Here is a 15,504-nt window from a genome sequence, read left to right as displayed (position 1 = left end):
ATGAGGACAAGGTTTGATCCATGGGCTCGCTCCGTGGGTTAAGTATCTGTAGGATCTGTCGTTGCCGTGAGCTGGGTGTAGGTTGCAGACATGGCTCAGATCCCACGTTGCTGTGGCCGTGGTGTAGGCCAGCGGCTACAGCCCCCATTAGACCCCTAGCTTCCGACTAGAACCTCCATATGCTGCAGGCTCGGCCCTAAAATGACCAAAAAAAAAAGGAAAAAGAAAAGAGAGAAGCTGTCTCTGATGGCCTAAAGTCGGTCTCTCCTATTGTCACCGAACACCAGCACTTGTCACCCTCTGTCACTATTTTATTTGTCTGTTCCCCCAGGAGAATACGGGCTCCCACAGGGTGAGGGCCGTGTCCAGTGGGTTCACCCAGGGGCTCCACGTGTAGCCTAGCGTTGGCATTCAGGGGTCATGCCATCAGCCCTGGTGGAGGAGGAAAGAAAGCAGGCGTGGGAGCTCAGTGCTGGTGGGCTCTGTAAGTGGTTGCTGTGACCGATACTCCAGAGCTCTCGTTTCTACCACTTTCAGGCCTGCGTCTTACTCTTCAAAGCAGCTGGATCTGGTGGTGGTAAGAGCCCCTCTCAGATCTTCCCACAATGATCCTCAGCTTTTCAGGTTTGAATTCAGGGGTACTTGATTTACAGTGTTGGTTTCAGGGGTGTAGCAAAGCGCCTCAGTTACGTATAGTGCATATATTACATATATGTATATAGATATACCTTCTTTTTGAGATTCTTTTCCATTATAGGTTCTTACAAGATACTGAATACAGTTCCCTGTGCTATAAGTAGGTCCTTGTTGTTTACGTATTTCGGCTATAGTAGGTGTGTATCGGTTCATCCAAACTCCTGATTTATCCCTCCCCCACTTCCCCTTTGGTAACTGTAAGTTTGTTTCTTCATTTTTCTTTTCTTTTCTTTTCTTTTTTTTTTTTTTGCCTTTTCTAGGGCCGCTTCTTGCGGCATATGGAGGTTCCCAGGCTAGGGGTCCAATCAGAGCTGTAGCCACCAGCCTCCACCAGAGCCACAGCAGCGTGGGATCCAAACCGCGTCTGCGACCCACACCACAGCTCACGGCAACGCCAGATCCCTAACCCACTGAGCAAGGGCAGGGACCGAACCTGCAACCTCATGGTTCCTAGTCGGATTCGCTAACCACTGCGCCACGACGGGAACTCCTATACATTTGTTTTCCATGTCTGTGAGTCTGTTTCTTTTTCATAAATAAGTTCATTTGGATCGTTTTTTAGATTCCACATATAAGTAATATCATATGATATTTGTCTTTCTGTCTGATTTACTTCACTTACGGAGATAATCTCTAGGTCCATACATGTTGCTGCAAATGGAAGTATTTCATTCTTTTTTATGGCTGAGTACTTTTCTGTTGTACACGTGCACCGTATCTGGTGATGGACATTTAGGTCGTGTCCATGACTTGGCTGTTGTAAACAGCGCTGCTTTGAACACTGAGGTGCATGTATCTTTCCAATTAGAGTTCGTATTTTCTGGATATGTGCCCAGCACTGGGATCGCTGGATCGTATGGTAGTTCTATTTTTAGTTTTTAAGGACCCTCCGTACTGTTTTCCACAGCGGCCGCACCGGTTTATGTTCAGACCAACAGCATAGGGAGATTTCCTTTCCCCCACACCTTCTCCAGCATTTATTATTTGTACTTTTTTTTTTTTTTGGTCTTTTTGCTATTTCTTCAGGCCGCTCCTGCGGCATGTGGAGGTTCCCAGGCTAGGGGTCGAATCGGACCTGTAGCCACCGGCCTACGCCAAAGCCACAGCAACACGGGATCCGAGCCGCGTCTGCAACCTACACCATAGCTCACGGCAACGCCGGATCGTTAACCCACTGAGCAAGGGCAGGGACCGAACCCACAACCTCATGGTTCCTAGTCAGATTCGTTAACCACTGCGCCACGATGGGAACTCCTATTTGTACATTTTTTGAGGAGAGCCATTCTGACCAGTGTGAGGTGACACCTCATTGTCGCTTTGACTTGCATTTCTCTAATAATGAGCAATGTTGAGCATCTTTTCATGTGCCTATTGGCCATCTATTTGCCTTCTTTGGAGAAATGTCTGTTTAGGCCTTCTGCCCATTTTTTGATTGGGTTGTTTGGTTTTTTTGATAGTGAGCTATATGAGTATTTGTATATTTCATTTTATTTTGTCTTTTGTCTTTTTTTTTTAGGGCCACACCCGTAGCATATAGAACTCCGTATTTATTTATTTTGGAAATTAATAGGCTGTCATTTTTTGACCGCCTGTAAAAGCATCATATCAGTTACCCTTAGCAACTACTTCCATGGTAAGGCCCCCTTTTCCAGGGCCACACTATGACATTTGCCTTTGAGGGCCCTTCTTCTGTAAAGAAATATTAAAAATTTTTATTTTACACTGTGCTACTTCTTTATACAAATTATACTTGTACAAATATAATCCAGCCTGGATTCATTATTATCTTATTTATTTTCTCATTTTGGAAGAACTAAAATATTTTCATGGCCCTAAACCCTGTGCCTGATACGGAAGCCAAGTCTTGGGCCCAGGTGTCAGAAGAGGAAACGGATGGTCAGAGAACGAGCTCTCAGTGGAGAAGGGACGGGGCTGGGACCCGAGCCCGGGCCAAGTGTGAAAGTAGTTGGAAACGTCTTCCCGTCTGCCCGGAGCCCAGAGCCCGCGGCTCCAGCCAGGTTGTGCTCCCGGATCAATTCCGGTCGCTCTATTGGCGGGAAGGTAGGCCGCCCTCTGCGCCCCGCCCCTCCGTCCAGGCCCCGCCCCTCCGTCCAGGCCCCGCCCCTTAGCCCTGGCCCGGCTCTTCCCGCCCGGGCCGAGGCGCGCGTCCGCGGTGGGGGAGGGGGCGGGGCCGCGGGGCCGCGCGTGCGCGCTCTTGCCCGCCGTGCGCATGCGTGCGCCGGGCTCGGGCGCGCTCGCGGGAGAGGATGGCGGGGGCCGCGCCGGGCGCCATCATGGACGAAGATTACTTCGGGAGCGCGGCCGAGTGGGGCGACGAGGCGGACGGCGGCCAGGTGAGGGCGGGGGAGGGGGGGCACCGGGCGCCCCCGACGGGGACTGTTGGTTTCCGTCGCCGGCGGGCCGGCTGCGCCCCCGCCGCGTGGCCCGAGCACAGCCCGCCCCGCCCCCTCCCGCCGCGCGCCCCCGTCGCCCGGGCCCGCCCCTCGCGCCGCCTCCGCGGGGGCCGAGCGCGCGGGGCGAGGGGCGCCGGCGAGGGCGCCCCCGCAGTGAGCGGTCCGGCCCCAGGGGCGCCGGCCCCGATCGTGACCCGAGCTGACCCGCCGACCGCCCCGGGGCGGCCTCGAGCCAGCTCCCGGGAGCGCCGGGCGCCCAGGCGCGTCGGACACCACCTCGAAGGTGGAGCGCTGGGCTCAGCCGCACAGTTAAAAAAGTAGTTACAAGTTCCACAGAATCCAGGTCCGCGTGGTGAGGGGGGACGTGGAACTTTTCCTCTCTGTAGAACCTGCTCTTGGGTGCTTTGGCTGAGTTAACCAATCCTTGGGCCAAGGGACTTTGGAAGCGGACGGGTCCGAACCTTCTCCCCTGGAGGGAGCTGGCGCGGGCGCCGGAGGACCCCAACCCGAGTCCCATTAAGACCCGCCTGAATCCAGCTTCTCAGGCCCGTCCCCGGGTGACCGCGACTCCGCTGCCCTCTGCGGGAGCCTAGGACCCTGCCTTCTAATAGGTCGAGGTTGGGTGTGTTTGGGACACGTTGGAGTGATAGTTTGGAGGGGAAGGCATGGAGCAGGGCGTGCCTGGTGGAGGGGCGGGTGGCGCACAGGGGGCGATGAAGCCGGGGACCAGGATGCGAAGATAGGCGCTGTGTTCCTGGAGCTGAAAGGAGGCCTGTGTGGTTGGTGGCCTGGTGGAAGCAGTGGCCTGAGGTCTGGGAGGGAGCGCCGTCTGAAGGGCCTTTGAGAGCTGCTGAAAAGTAAGACTTGTTCAAGAGTTTGGGGTAGAGAGTGACAAAGATCCGAGTGTTGGATCCTTCGGTGGTGTTGGAGCTTCGGGCGGGGGATGGAGTCCGGTTTAGCTAGTCGGAAGCCTGTGCTGGCTAGCTGCTTTCATACTCCTTGTTCCACGTTCAAGAGGCAGTTGAGTGTTCGTCTACTCATTTTGGAAAAGAAGAAATTGAGACAGGAGGACCCAGTGACCTGCCTAAGGTCGTGAACCTAATACATGAGGTGGGAGTGGGACCCAACTCAGTGCTTAGTCTCCATTGCCACTTGGTCCAACTGCTGGACCACCGAGCGATCCTGAAAAAAAACAGGGTGTCAGGGAGTAATTCCAACCCGCCACTAAACTAACTTCAGACGAATTACCTAAGACTAATTTTGTCTTGTTCACAATGTCCTAGTACTTTCGTCCCAGTGAGCCTTCCGGTCATAGAGTTACAACTGGGGCATTTCTGAGGGCCGTTGAGTCCAGTCTTTCATTTTCTCTCTTTTCCTTTTTTGGCTGTGCCCGTGGCACGTGGACGTTCCCGGGCCAGGGCTCAAACCCGTGCCGTCGCAGGGACAACTCCAGATCCCTAACCACTGGGCTACCAGGGAACTCCTCTGGCGCTCTCATTTGATAAACGGAGCATATTCCACTTGTTTGCCTTGGTTATGAAGTTAGGGATGGCAGAGCCCGGCCTAGATGCTGTAGACGGGAGGTTTGAGGGTCTCGCCTTTGGAGGACTTGAATCGCCTAATAAGCTCTCACTGATGAGAGGGGTGGACCAGAGGCTCATTTCGTGTTCATCCTGACTGACTTCGTGCAGGAGGGAGAGAATCTGGAGACGTGACAGGAGGGGTGACACGAGCTGGGTTTTGAAAGACCGTGGCAGGTCAGTCCGTGTGACCCACAAGCCCTTCACTTGACCCCACGGTGGGTGGGTTCAGGGAGGCAGGCAGACAGGTAAGGAAGCTACTGTGACCTTACGTGCAGGTGGTAGAGGGTGAGAGGTACCGAAACGCAGATGGCTCCGGGGGGAACCGGGGAGCGCCAGGGAGCGAGGCCGGCCGGGCAGCCGGGAGGCGGAGGTCAGGCTAGAGCTCGGCTGTCTTTGCTGAGGGAGGTAGGAAACTCAAGGCAAGAAAGACACAGATGTGTGGCTCATGAAGGTCATCGTGGCATCCGAGTGAGGGGCGACTGAAAGGAAGGGACAAGCCTGAGCCACGGAGGGGCTGAGTGTGCGCAGAATAAGGGTGAGCAGAGAGAAGGGTGGGAGGAAGGGCCAAGCGGGGCAGAAATGTGGGACAGAGAATTGGCAGGTCTTTGGACAGGACGTGGGGTGGGGTCATGGGGCAGACTTTGAAGCCACTCCTGGGTTTGTGGCTTTGGGGTGACAGGCGGATGATGGGATCCTTTGCTAAAACAAGGCGGTAGGAAGGTCTGTTTAGAGGGAGCAGAGGAGGTCCGTTAGGGACCTGATGCGTTTGCAGCACCAGGGGGGCGTCCAGACGGAGGTGAGGACAGACGATTGGAGCTCGAGAGAGACCTGGGCCGGGTTCTAGACGGATGAGCGCCGGCTCCGTGGTGCAATGGACAGCGCCTTGGACTTCTTGTAGGTTTGTGGGCGGGGAGGCGGAAGAGAAGAGCCCAGGGGCCCCAGACACAAGGACGAGCAGGGGAGGCCAGACCCCTCACAGCCTTGCTCAGGGCTCCCCGCTCAAGGCCTAGAGCAGGGGCCGTGTCTCCAGACTGAAGGCGCCTCGCTCCTTCTCTTCCCAAAGCACTGCTTTCCGGATGCAAGTCCAGACCAGTGCGGGCAGACTTGGCTGTGAATATGGGGGGCTGTCACAGCGCCCCTCCCCTGCGTTCCAGGGGGACGCAGCCACAGACAGTGTAGAAGCGGGGGGGGGGGGGGGGGGGGGCTGTGTTCCAAGAAAACATTGTTTGCAACACCACAGGGAGGGTTGAATCTGGCCCCCAGCCATGGTTGGCTCTCAGCCCCTCCGTTAGGGTCGGTGGCACTGAGCTTGGCTCTCCCACTAGTTGGTAAACGCCTTCGACCAGGACGGCCGCGTCCGGTCTTCTGTTCTCTCGGGTTTCCTGGTGACAGGTCCTCGGTATGGAGGACGTGTCAGAAAGCATCTGCTTGTTGGTATGAGGGCGTCGAAGTTGGCCAGACCCCGGGGCCACGCAGCCCGTCGTCAGCACCTGTCGTCCCGCTTCGCCCGTGGAGTCGGCACTTGCCTGAGTGGCTTCCGTGTAGACCGGGGACTAGAGTCCAGCCAGGCCTGCCGAAGCGAGGCAGCCAGTGAGCCTTACTTTCTGACAGCACATCGATGGCCCAGGCCGTCAAGAATCACTCCAGCAGCCCCTGCTGGAAAGCGCGGCACGGCCGTCGTGACAGTAGTAAGAGTAGCTGATGTCTCTGAACTCCTGCTAGATGTCCGGTACCACGCTTGGCTCTTCCGCAAATGAGCTCATGGAACCCTCCCAGCAACGGGGTGGGAGTAGGTACCGTTGTTATCTTTGTTTAGTAGGCGAGAAATGGGTCCCCAGCTGCGGTGCCGGGTGTGGGGGCAGTATCCTGTGTGAGCGCCGTGCACATGGTCGCCAGCGGGCAGGCCTGGCACAGCCCACCTACTGGGACCCTGGGTTCTGTCTCCTTGGCTCCTTACCCATCTGGTGAACTTCATGAGATCATCATGAAAATCAAATGAAACGCTGATGTGGACAGCGTTATATGGGCCTTTGGTGAAATTACGGAACATTTGTATTAACAAAAAAATAGCATGGATTTTTTTTTTTTGCCTTTTCTAGGGCCGCACCCGTGGCATATGGAGGTTCCCAGGCTAGGGGTCAAATCGGAGCTACAGCCACCGGCCTGCACCACAGCCGCAGCCACGTGGGATCCAAGCCACGTCTGCAACCTACAGCACAGCTCACAGCAACGCCAGATCCTTAACCCACTGAGCAAGGCCAGGGATCGAATCCGCAATCTCATGGTCCCTGGGCGGATTCGTTTCTGCCGTGCCACGCCGGGCACTCCAGCACGGCTGTTCTTCCCAGCAGCAGGAGGATGATTACGGAGAGGGCGAAGATGACGCGGAGGTCCAGCAAGAATGCCTGCATAAATTTTCCACCCGGGATTATATCATGGAGCCCTCCATCTTCAACACCCTGAAGAGGTAAGCGAGAAGGGTGCTTTGTGTTGGGAGGAGGCTGGGGGGAAAGGTTTGTAACAGGCTCAGGAGGTGACACGTAAAAGTGAGAATAACACGATTCAGGACGGATGGCTCCTCAGGTCCTGCCCACTTTAGAAATCTTAATAACCTGGAGGGCCCGTGTTGGCGCGGTGGTTAACGAATCCGACCAGGAACCATGGGGTTGCGGTTCCATCCCTGGCCTTGCTGAGTGGCTTGAGGATCTGGCGTTGCCATGAGCTGTGGTGTAGGTCGCAGACGTGGCTCGGATCCCGTGTGGCTGTGGCTGTGGTGGAGGCCGGTGGCTACAGCTCTGATTGGACCCCTAGCCTGGGAACCTCCATAGGCCGCGGGAGCAGCCCTAGAAAAGGCAAAAAAAAAAAAAAAGATCTTGCAACCCATCTTCCTCTTTCGTCCTGACGCTGAGCGCCGTCGCTTGTTTGCTGCCCTCGTAGGTATTTTCAGGCAGGAGGGTCTCCGGAGAATGTCATCCAGCTCTTATCAGAAAACTACACGGCCGTGGCCCAGACCGTCAACCTCCTGGCCGAGTGGCTCATTCAGACAGGTGCTCTGGGGGTGGCCTGGGTCCTGGCTGGTTCCCCACCCCACCTCTGTCACGGACTGTTGGATCATTATAATGCTGACACGTGGGAAAGGCCGCCTTTGTTTTCCTGGCTTTTAAGACTTCCATAAGTGAGAACTGAACTCCTTACCCACTTTCATCTGCTTGATTCTCATCTTTGATTCAGTAATTGAGGTTTACAGATAGCCTGCAAATGTGATTCTCATTGAGCTGTTTTCCCTAGCAGGTTGTGGGATTATGGGATTATACAGGGTATGTTCACTGTGCCGTTTTTAAGAGGTCTGTTACAACAGGCAGTGAATGATGGATAATTTAGGACCGGGTATGATTGTGGCTTTTAGCTAATATGATCAAAGTAGAGCCTTACTGTAAATCCACTGAACTGGGTACAGATGACCTCATGGAGTAGGTACTGCCCGGAAACTCGTCGAATCAGCACCGTCACGTTGGTTGCACAGGAGCCAGTCTCTTGGCTGGCACCTGCTCTCTTCTGCTGTGGGGGGCGGGACGTGTTTTTCCATCCTCCTCCCTGTCTTGGCAGTTTGTCCTTGCTCTTAGCGGGGCTTCGAAGATGTCACTCGCCGTCCCACGTAAGCAGACGTCCTGTGTGATCTGCCCTGAGCTCCTTTTTGGGTCTTGTGATTGGCTGGGATGAATGTTGATAAGAGGCCTCAAATCCTAAGCAGTGAGCAGCAGTTGTGTGATAATTCGATTCGCGTGGGGACTTTGGGCCTGTCTTCTTTTTCTGAAATAACACAGTGACCTGAGAAACTGCCGCTTTCCATCGAGTTGCTTTCATTTTTTTCTCAGGTGTTGAACCAGTGCAGGTTCAGGAAACTGTGGAAAATCACTTGAAGAGTTTGTTGATCAAACATTTCGACCCTCGGAAAGCGGATTCCATCTTTACTGAAGAAGGCGAGGTGAGGGCCCCGGTCCGAGAGCCGTGGGCTGAGTCCCCGTGAACAGTGGAGGGGGCGAGGCGTGGAGGGGGCGTGGGAGTTGGGGGTGGAAGCCAGGCTCTGAGACCGAGCTCGCGTGGGGTCAGACGTGGCGGCGGGCGCTCTGCTCGGGGGCGAGGTCCTGCGGGCCAGGAGGCCCGAGAGGAGGCGCAGCCGGTCACTCCGAGGAGCAGAGAGCAGCCCGGGCCTGGACCTGCCTGCGAGGGAAGGTGGTCGGGCTGGAGGGGGCCGGGCCGAGCCCTGAAGGCAGGAGGGAGGGAAGGAAGGAAGGCTGGGGACAGAGAGCCTTAGACGCTAGTGCAGTGTCCAGAAAGTTCCAGAAACCTCCGTGGGTGGGTGGTCTTACATCCCAGTTGCCTGTCCCCGGAGCCCCGTCTCCCAGGAGTGGCCTGCCGTGGGAGCAGCCTTGGGAGGTGGGTTCGGCACCAGGTCTGCCACTGTCATCATCACAGAGACCGTGGCTGCGCCACGTGGTGATGGATACACCACCTGCGTTGCTTACGTTGCCAAGGGCACGCGCTGCTGGACAGGCGGCAGTTGTGTGCGTGGTGCTGCGCCAGGCGTGGGCGTCCCAGGCCCTGCTTGTCAGGGGCTGGGGCCTCCGAAGGCTGCGAGTGGGCCTTCCGTCTCTGGCCCTGCCACCGGGCTCTGTGCAGCCCTCCAGCCCTGGGTCCCAAAGCTCAGAGCTCGGCCCCCCCCCCCCCAGCCGGGAGCCCGAGGCTGTTGGCACAGCGCCACCTGCACTCAGGCTGAAGCGCGGCCTCCCCTGGCAGACCCCCGCGTGGCTGGAACAGATGATCGCGCACACCACGTGGAGGGATCTGTTCTACAAGCTGGCAGAAGCCCACCCGGACTGCTTGATGCTTAACTTCACTGTCAAGGTAGGAGGGGTCCTAGGGCCAGAGAAAGACGGCAGCGTTGGTGACTCAGGCCTGGCTTGGGCTGGCGAGCTGGCGGCCCGCCCTTTGGAAAGCGCCTTTGCCGTTCTGGTGAAGGATTTCATCACTTGGCTTCAGTCACTCACACGCTGAGAAGGAGAGGCATGGCCCTCGTGTCTTTGACGTGGGCTGCGCTTCAGCATCTGGCAGGGACGTGTTCAGGGCCCGTGGTGTGGGGACAGACAGGCGCCCTTGAGCAGGCCCGGTCTCACACGGGGAGCCAAGGCGGGGCTTGGCTGGGCCGCAGACCTGCTTAGTGGTCAGGTGGGCATCCGAGTGAAGCTTTGACACCTGCCACCAGTGCATCTTGCCCCCTCTGACCCTGGACTCCGCCGTCTGCCCCCCTTCCTGTGGGTGGCTCCCCACGGCTTCGTGACGGGTCCCCACGGCTTCGTGACTGTGTCTGGCTTATTTTTGTGTCGTAGCTTATTTCCGACGCGGGGTACCAAGGGGAGATAACCAGCGTGTCCACAGCCTGCCAGCAGCTGGAAGTGTTTTCTAGGGTGCTTCGCACCTCTCTGGCTACAATTCTGGATGGAGGAGAGGAAAACCTTGAGAAACATCTCCCGGAGTTCGCTGTGAGTTCTTTATGCGGCTCAGATTAGGAGGAGGCTGCTCTGGAGTTCCCGATGTGTGGCTCAGTGGCAACGAAATGACTAGTGTCCATGAGGACACCGGTTCGATCCCTGGCCTCGCTCCGTGGGTTAAGGATCCAGCATTGCTGTGAGCTGTGGTGCAGGTCGTGGACACAGCCCGGATCCCGTGTTGCTGTGGCTGTGGTGTAGGCCAGCAGCTGCAGCTCCCGTGTGACCCCCCCAGCCTGGGAACCTCCACATGCCACAGGTGTGGCCGTAAAAGACAGAAAACCCCAGGAGGGGGCTGCTTGGAGAACGTCGGGTAGAAGGCCCCTCCCGAGACAGAAGCCCGCGCAGGCCCCTTGCAGTCTCTTGCGTCTGCACTTGGCGTTACCGGGGTCCTGAAGCCCCAGACGCCCTCCCCTGCGCTTTTGCAGAAGATGGTGTGCCACGGCGAGCACACGTACCTGTTCGCCCAGGCCATGATGTCCGTGCTGGCCCAGGAGGAGCAGGGGGGCTCGGCCGTGCGCAGGGTCGCGCAGGAGGTGCAGCGCTTCGCCCAGGAGAAGTGAGCCCCGCTTCCGCTCAGCACCCCCACCCCGCGTTGCCCTGAGTCCACACCCAGACTCCCGGTGCTCCTGTTCCGACACATAGGCGCCCTTCCTTTTACCTGGTAGAGCTGGAGGAGCGGGGTCCTTTCTGAGTGCGGAGAGCTTGCTTTCGGAAGTTTTGCTTGAGTGAATGTTTTGTCAGGTGTTTACTATTTAACTCCCTGTATTTACGAACCCGAGTTCCCAGAATATTGGGGTTCGCCGGTGACAGACGACAGTGGTCCTGAGGTCGCCGTTCGGTGGTCCCGGGTGTGGTCGTCCGTATCCCGCAGAACAGAAGCAGCCCCGGCTGCCTCGTGTTCTGCTGGCGGGGTCCTGAGGTGCTTGGAACGTGCCTGCCCCCCTCTAGGTCTGCGAGCCGCGTGTGCAGGGTGGTTGTCACGGCGCAGGCAGTAGTGAGCGTCCTGGGCGAGACAGACCCACGCGAGAGCCGAGGGGCCCCGGCCACGCAGAGCCGTCTGCGGGGGGTGGGGGGGTGGGGGGCACAGGTCCCGCCTGGGGCCTGACGGCCGTGTGCTCTTCTCTCCCAGAGGCCATGACGCCAGTCAGATCACGCTGGCCCTGGGCACAGCGGCCTCCTACCCCAGGGCTTGCCAGGCCCTGGGGGCCATGCTGTCCAAAGGGGCCCTGAACCCGGCCGACATCACCGTCCTGTTCAAGATGTTCACGAGCATGGACCCGCCGCCCGTGGAGCTCGTAAGTGGCTTTTCGCGTGACGGCAGCACGGGCCGCTGCCCCTGCCAGTCGGTCGGCGCGCGCGGCTTGGAGGGCTGCCTTCCTCCCGGGCGCCTTCCTGGTCCGTGAGCGCCGCTTCCTGCTGAGACGGGCCGGCCCCCGCCTCGGCCCGCGCTCGGCCCCGCGTGGCAGGGGGTCCACGCGCGGCGCGTTGCTTTGCAGATCCGCGTGCCGGCCTTCCTGGACCTGTTCATGCAGTCCCTCTTCAAGCCGGGGGCCCGCATCAACCAGGACCACAAGCACAAGTACATCCACATCCTGGCGTACGCGGCGAGCGTGGTGGAGACCTGGAAGAAGGTACGGCCCGCGCGCGCGGCGCCCGGGCCTGCGGGGACCGAGACCCCCTCCTTGAGATCACTTGGGAGTTTGGCTGCAGGCAGTGGGGAGCCCAGCAGCTGAAAGGCCTTCTCGAGTCTCTGGGCGTCACACAGTCCAGGGGCTGACAGGAAAGCACGGGCCGTCGGCTCCACGCCAGTAGAGTTTCAAAAAACGTAGAAGACCGTGTGCGCAGCACGCGTGATGCTGATTCAGCCTGTGCTTTGAGGCGTGACCAGGGCCCTGAGCCGCACGCGCCCGTCCTGCTGGTCCCAGCGCCTGGCTGCTGTGTGTCTGGACAGGGGGGCCTCGGGCGGGGGGGTGGGCAGTGATGGGCAGAGGGGGGCGAAGCCGGGCCCCGCCCCGTGGGATTCTCTGCCTTTCGCGTGTTTTCAGAACAAGCGCGTGAGCATCAATAAAGACGAGCTGAAGTCCACGTCGAAAGCCGTTGAAACTGTTCACAACTTGTGCTGTAACGAGAACAAGGGGGCGTCGGAGCTCGTGGCGGAGCTGAGCACCCTCTACCAGTGCATCAGGTGGGCAGCGACCTCACTCTTCTCTGGGGAAGGGCGGCTAGGTCTTCACAGTAAAAGCTCAGAAAATCGCAGGGTTCACAGATACTTATTCATGGCACCTCTCCCTCCTTTTTTCTTTGTGTTTTAACTACATAGAACTTTTAACTGTTGTATTCGCAGCATGAGTCACTTCAGGTGTTTACTTGCCGGAAGTCTGTTCACAGATTAGACTTAAAGGAAAGTAAGACCCATCAAGTAAGACAAAAGTTGATTGGAAGGGAAGGATCTATTTATAGTAAAAGTTAGGCCAACAGAGTGCTATTGTCTGGTCACGTCAGTTATTTCAACCTCCGTCCCCTGGAAGCTTTTCCGGGGGACGTGCGTCTGTCCTCCGTTGCTTGTACTTGGGCGAAAGAAAGGGTTTGCTAAGTGAGCGTCAGCTTCAGCCCAGTCCACCAAGCTCCCGGGGTGTTGCGTTAATGGTCTTTTCCTCTTAAACCAGCAAAGTGGTCTAAGCTGAGGCCGGAATCTGGGGTCGCGCGCCCACACCTGAGAGGGGGCTCTTCTCATCAGGCCGTTTGCACTGTCGAACCTTCCCAGGCGTGTAGGTGTGGAATTGACTCTTTTAAAAACGTCACGTCAAGGAAGCGTTCTGCCCGATTGGCCTGCAGGTTTCCCGTGGTGGCGATGGGTGTGCTGAAGTGGGTGGACTGGACGGTATCGGAACCGAGGTATTTCCAGCTGCAGACTGACCACACCCCGGTCCACCTGGCCTTGCTGGACGAGGTAGGGTCCTCCCCGCAAAGCTCCGTCTCTGCCGCCTGCCGCGGAAACCCACACCTCACCGTTCCGTGCCTTCAGAAGACATTTTTTTCAAAGCTAGTTATTTCTTTTCAAAGTGAGGGGTTTCCTCCTTTTTTTTTTTTTGGCCACAGGCCTGCTGACGTTTCTGGGCCAGGGATCAAACCTGAGCCATAGCAATGACAGTGCCAGATCCTTAACTGCGAGGCCACCTGGCAACTCCGAGAATTAGCTTTTAAGGAGCTCGTTTCATTGGCTCCATAGATTTCCGTTTTTGTCAAGTGTCCCCAACAGGATGAAGATAGGACAGAACGCAGCAGCCCTGGGCCAGGGTGGGGGCCACCGTCATCGGCCATGGGCCGTCCTTGGCGGCTGTGGCTGGGACAGCAGTTCTCTGGCTGCTGCTGAGCCAGACGCAGCCTCGTGCTCAGGGCGGCTCCCCCCGACCTGTTTGTAGATCAGCACCTGCCACCAGCTCCTGCACCCCCAGGTCCTGCAGCTGCTCGTCAAGCTCTTTGAGACGGAGCACTCCCAGCTGGACGTGATGGAGCAGGTGAGCAGCGGCTGGGCTTGGTGGCCTGGCTCAGGGAGGCCACCCCTTCCTGACAGACCCGTCTCCGTGCCCCCTCGTGTAGCTTGAGCTGAAGAAGACGCTGCTGGACAGGATGGTGCACCTGCTGAGTCGGGGTCACGTGCTGCCCGTGGTCAGTTACATCCGCAAGTGTCTGGAGAAGCTGGACACCGACATTTCTCTCATTCGCCACTTCGTGACCGAGGTCAGCAGACGCCACTCGCCGCCTCCCCAGGCAGCGCCCTTCCCGGCCCAGTTCAGTCATCTTGCACCTGCCAGAACTGCTTCCTGACAGCCCTGGTGATGGCAGCCACCCAGACACCAGGCACCTGCCCCTGGGGACCCCTCGGGGTCTTGTGGTTGGTTTTGGTTTTGGTTTTTTTGCTTTTTCTAGGGCCACACTCAGGGCATGTGGAGGTCCCCAGGCTAGGGGCCAAATTGGAGCTGCAGCTGCCAGCCTATGCCACAGCCACGTGGGATCCGAGCCGTGTCTGCAACCTACACCACAGCTCACGGCAATGCGGGATCCCGGACCCACTGAGCGAGGCCAGGGATCGAACCTGCATCCTCATGGATCCTAGTCGGATTTATTTCCGCTGCGCTGCAATGGAAACTCCTCCCCGCCACCCCAGTGTGTTAACGTAGATTAGAATTGTCGATGGAAAGCGAGTGGGAGGGAGGGTCCCCGCCACTGTTGCCTTTTTTTTTTTTTGTCTTTTGTCTTTTTAGGGCCACACCCGCACCATATGGCGGTTCCCAGGCTGGGGGTCCAATCGGAGCTACAGCTGCCGGCCTTCGCCACAGCCACAGCAATGTGGGATCCAAGCTGTGTCTGTGACCTACACCACAGCTCACGGCAACGCCGGATCCTTAACCCCCTGAGCGAGGCCAGGGATGGAACCCGCTTCCTCATGGTTCCTGGTCGGATTCGTTTCCGCTGTGCCATGACGGGAGCGCCCGCTGTTGCCCTTTGACCAGTGGGTTAGAGCCGCTCCCCGCTGTGCTCTTCCCCAGGTGCTGGACGTGATCGCGCCTCCCTACACCTCTGACTTCGTGCAGCTCTTCCTCCCCATCTTGGAAAACGACAGCATCGCAGGCACCATTAAAACCGAAGGCGAGCACGACCCCGTGACGGAGTTCATAGGTGGGTTTTGCCCGGGGGCCTCTGCTGCCGTTGCCCAGTTTCCCACGGCATTGCTTCCCGCCCGTTTTCTAACGTGGCGCCCATCTTCCTTGTGTTGGTTGAAGCTCATTGCAAGTCTAACTTCATCCTGGTGAACTGATCTAGCCAGAACATTCCTGGAGACCCCCGGTGGAAAAGCCCTTCCCAGAAGCGGTGGGTGAAGAGGCCCAGTCAGCGTCTTGAAAGTGGGCCCTGGTGGGAGGAGGTGGGCGACGTTTAAAAAGGAGAGTGGGAGCCGCGTCAGTGGAAGGCTGCCCCCGGGAACGGTCCCCCTCTCCCTAGGAATCCAGGGCCGCCCCAAACTCTGTTCAGTGTTCATCCCCACCTCCCCTAACGGGCCTGGGTCCATCTTACCTCCTGGGCAGCGGTCAGCTGCCAGCCCCGGGGTGGACGCCTAAATGAACTGTGTGACGCCTAAATCAAAGCTGATGTGAGTTTTCTGACCGGACGCTTTAAGTTTCTGAGAACACATGGCAGTCTTTCTGCCTCGGAAGGCGCAGACCCGGGGTAGGTGGTTCTCGCAAATAAAGCACTCAGGCTGGG

The 15,504-nt window shown here is 57.9% G+C and overlaps 1 protein-coding gene across 3 annotated transcripts; it reads left to right on the top strand.

Annotated features, from left to right (window-relative positions):
• The first annotated feature begins 2,918 nt into the window (after positions 1 to 2,918).
• Positions 2,919 to 15,504, top strand: NELFCD (negative elongation factor complex member C/D). 3 transcript variants are annotated; one of them, XM_047770754.1, is made up of 15 exons: positions 2,919 to 3,050; positions 7,045 to 7,160; positions 7,631 to 7,740; positions 8,569 to 8,678; positions 9,491 to 9,598; positions 10,081 to 10,233; positions 10,710 to 10,798; positions 11,372 to 11,537; positions 11,739 to 11,873; positions 12,288 to 12,427; positions 13,078 to 13,192; positions 13,665 to 13,760; positions 13,843 to 13,983; positions 14,793 to 14,922; positions 15,027 to 15,504. In XM_047770754.1, the coding sequence occupies exons 1-15, from the start codon at positions 2,964 to 2,966 to the stop codon at positions 15,059 to 15,061; spliced, it is 1,731 nt and encodes a 576-aa protein (XP_047626710.1). In that variant the 5' UTR covers positions 2,919 to 2,963; the 3' UTR covers positions 15,062 to 15,504. The 3 variants fall into 3 exon arrangements, with proteins under 3 accessions (XP_047626710.1, XP_047626709.1, XP_047626711.1); XM_047770753.1 differs by having other exon boundaries at positions 10,668 to 10,798; XM_047770755.1 differs by lacking the exons at positions 2,919 to 3,050; positions 7,045 to 7,160 and having other exon boundaries at positions 7,631 to 8,443; positions 10,668 to 10,798.

The sequence above is a fragment of the Phacochoerus africanus genome, chromosome 3 (assembly GCF_016906955.1).
Source record: "Phacochoerus africanus isolate WHEZ1 chromosome 3, ROS_Pafr_v1, whole genome shotgun sequence".
NCBI classification, from domain to species: domain Eukaryota; kingdom Metazoa; phylum Chordata; class Mammalia; order Artiodactyla; family Suidae; genus Phacochoerus; species Phacochoerus africanus.
Note: the sequence above shows the minus strand (reverse complement) of the source record. Positions and strands in the feature narration are given on the sequence as shown.

What these genes read in the sequence shown, in the direction of transcription:
- NELFCD (XM_047770753.1), top strand. Translation starts at nt 2,964, where the DNA reads ATGGCGGGGGCCGCGCCGGGCGCCATCATGGACGAAGATTACTTCGGG. An exon ending in CAGCGCTTCGCCCAGGAGAA is followed by an intron (nt 10,799 to 11,371) that starts GTGAGCCCCGCT and finishes CTTCTCTCCCAG; the next exon opens with AGGCCATGACGCCAGTCAGA. An exon ending in AGCTGGACGTGATGGAGCAG is followed by an intron (nt 13,761 to 13,842) that starts GTGAGCAGCGGC and finishes CCCCTCGTGTAG; the next exon opens with CTTGAGCTGAAGAAGACGCT.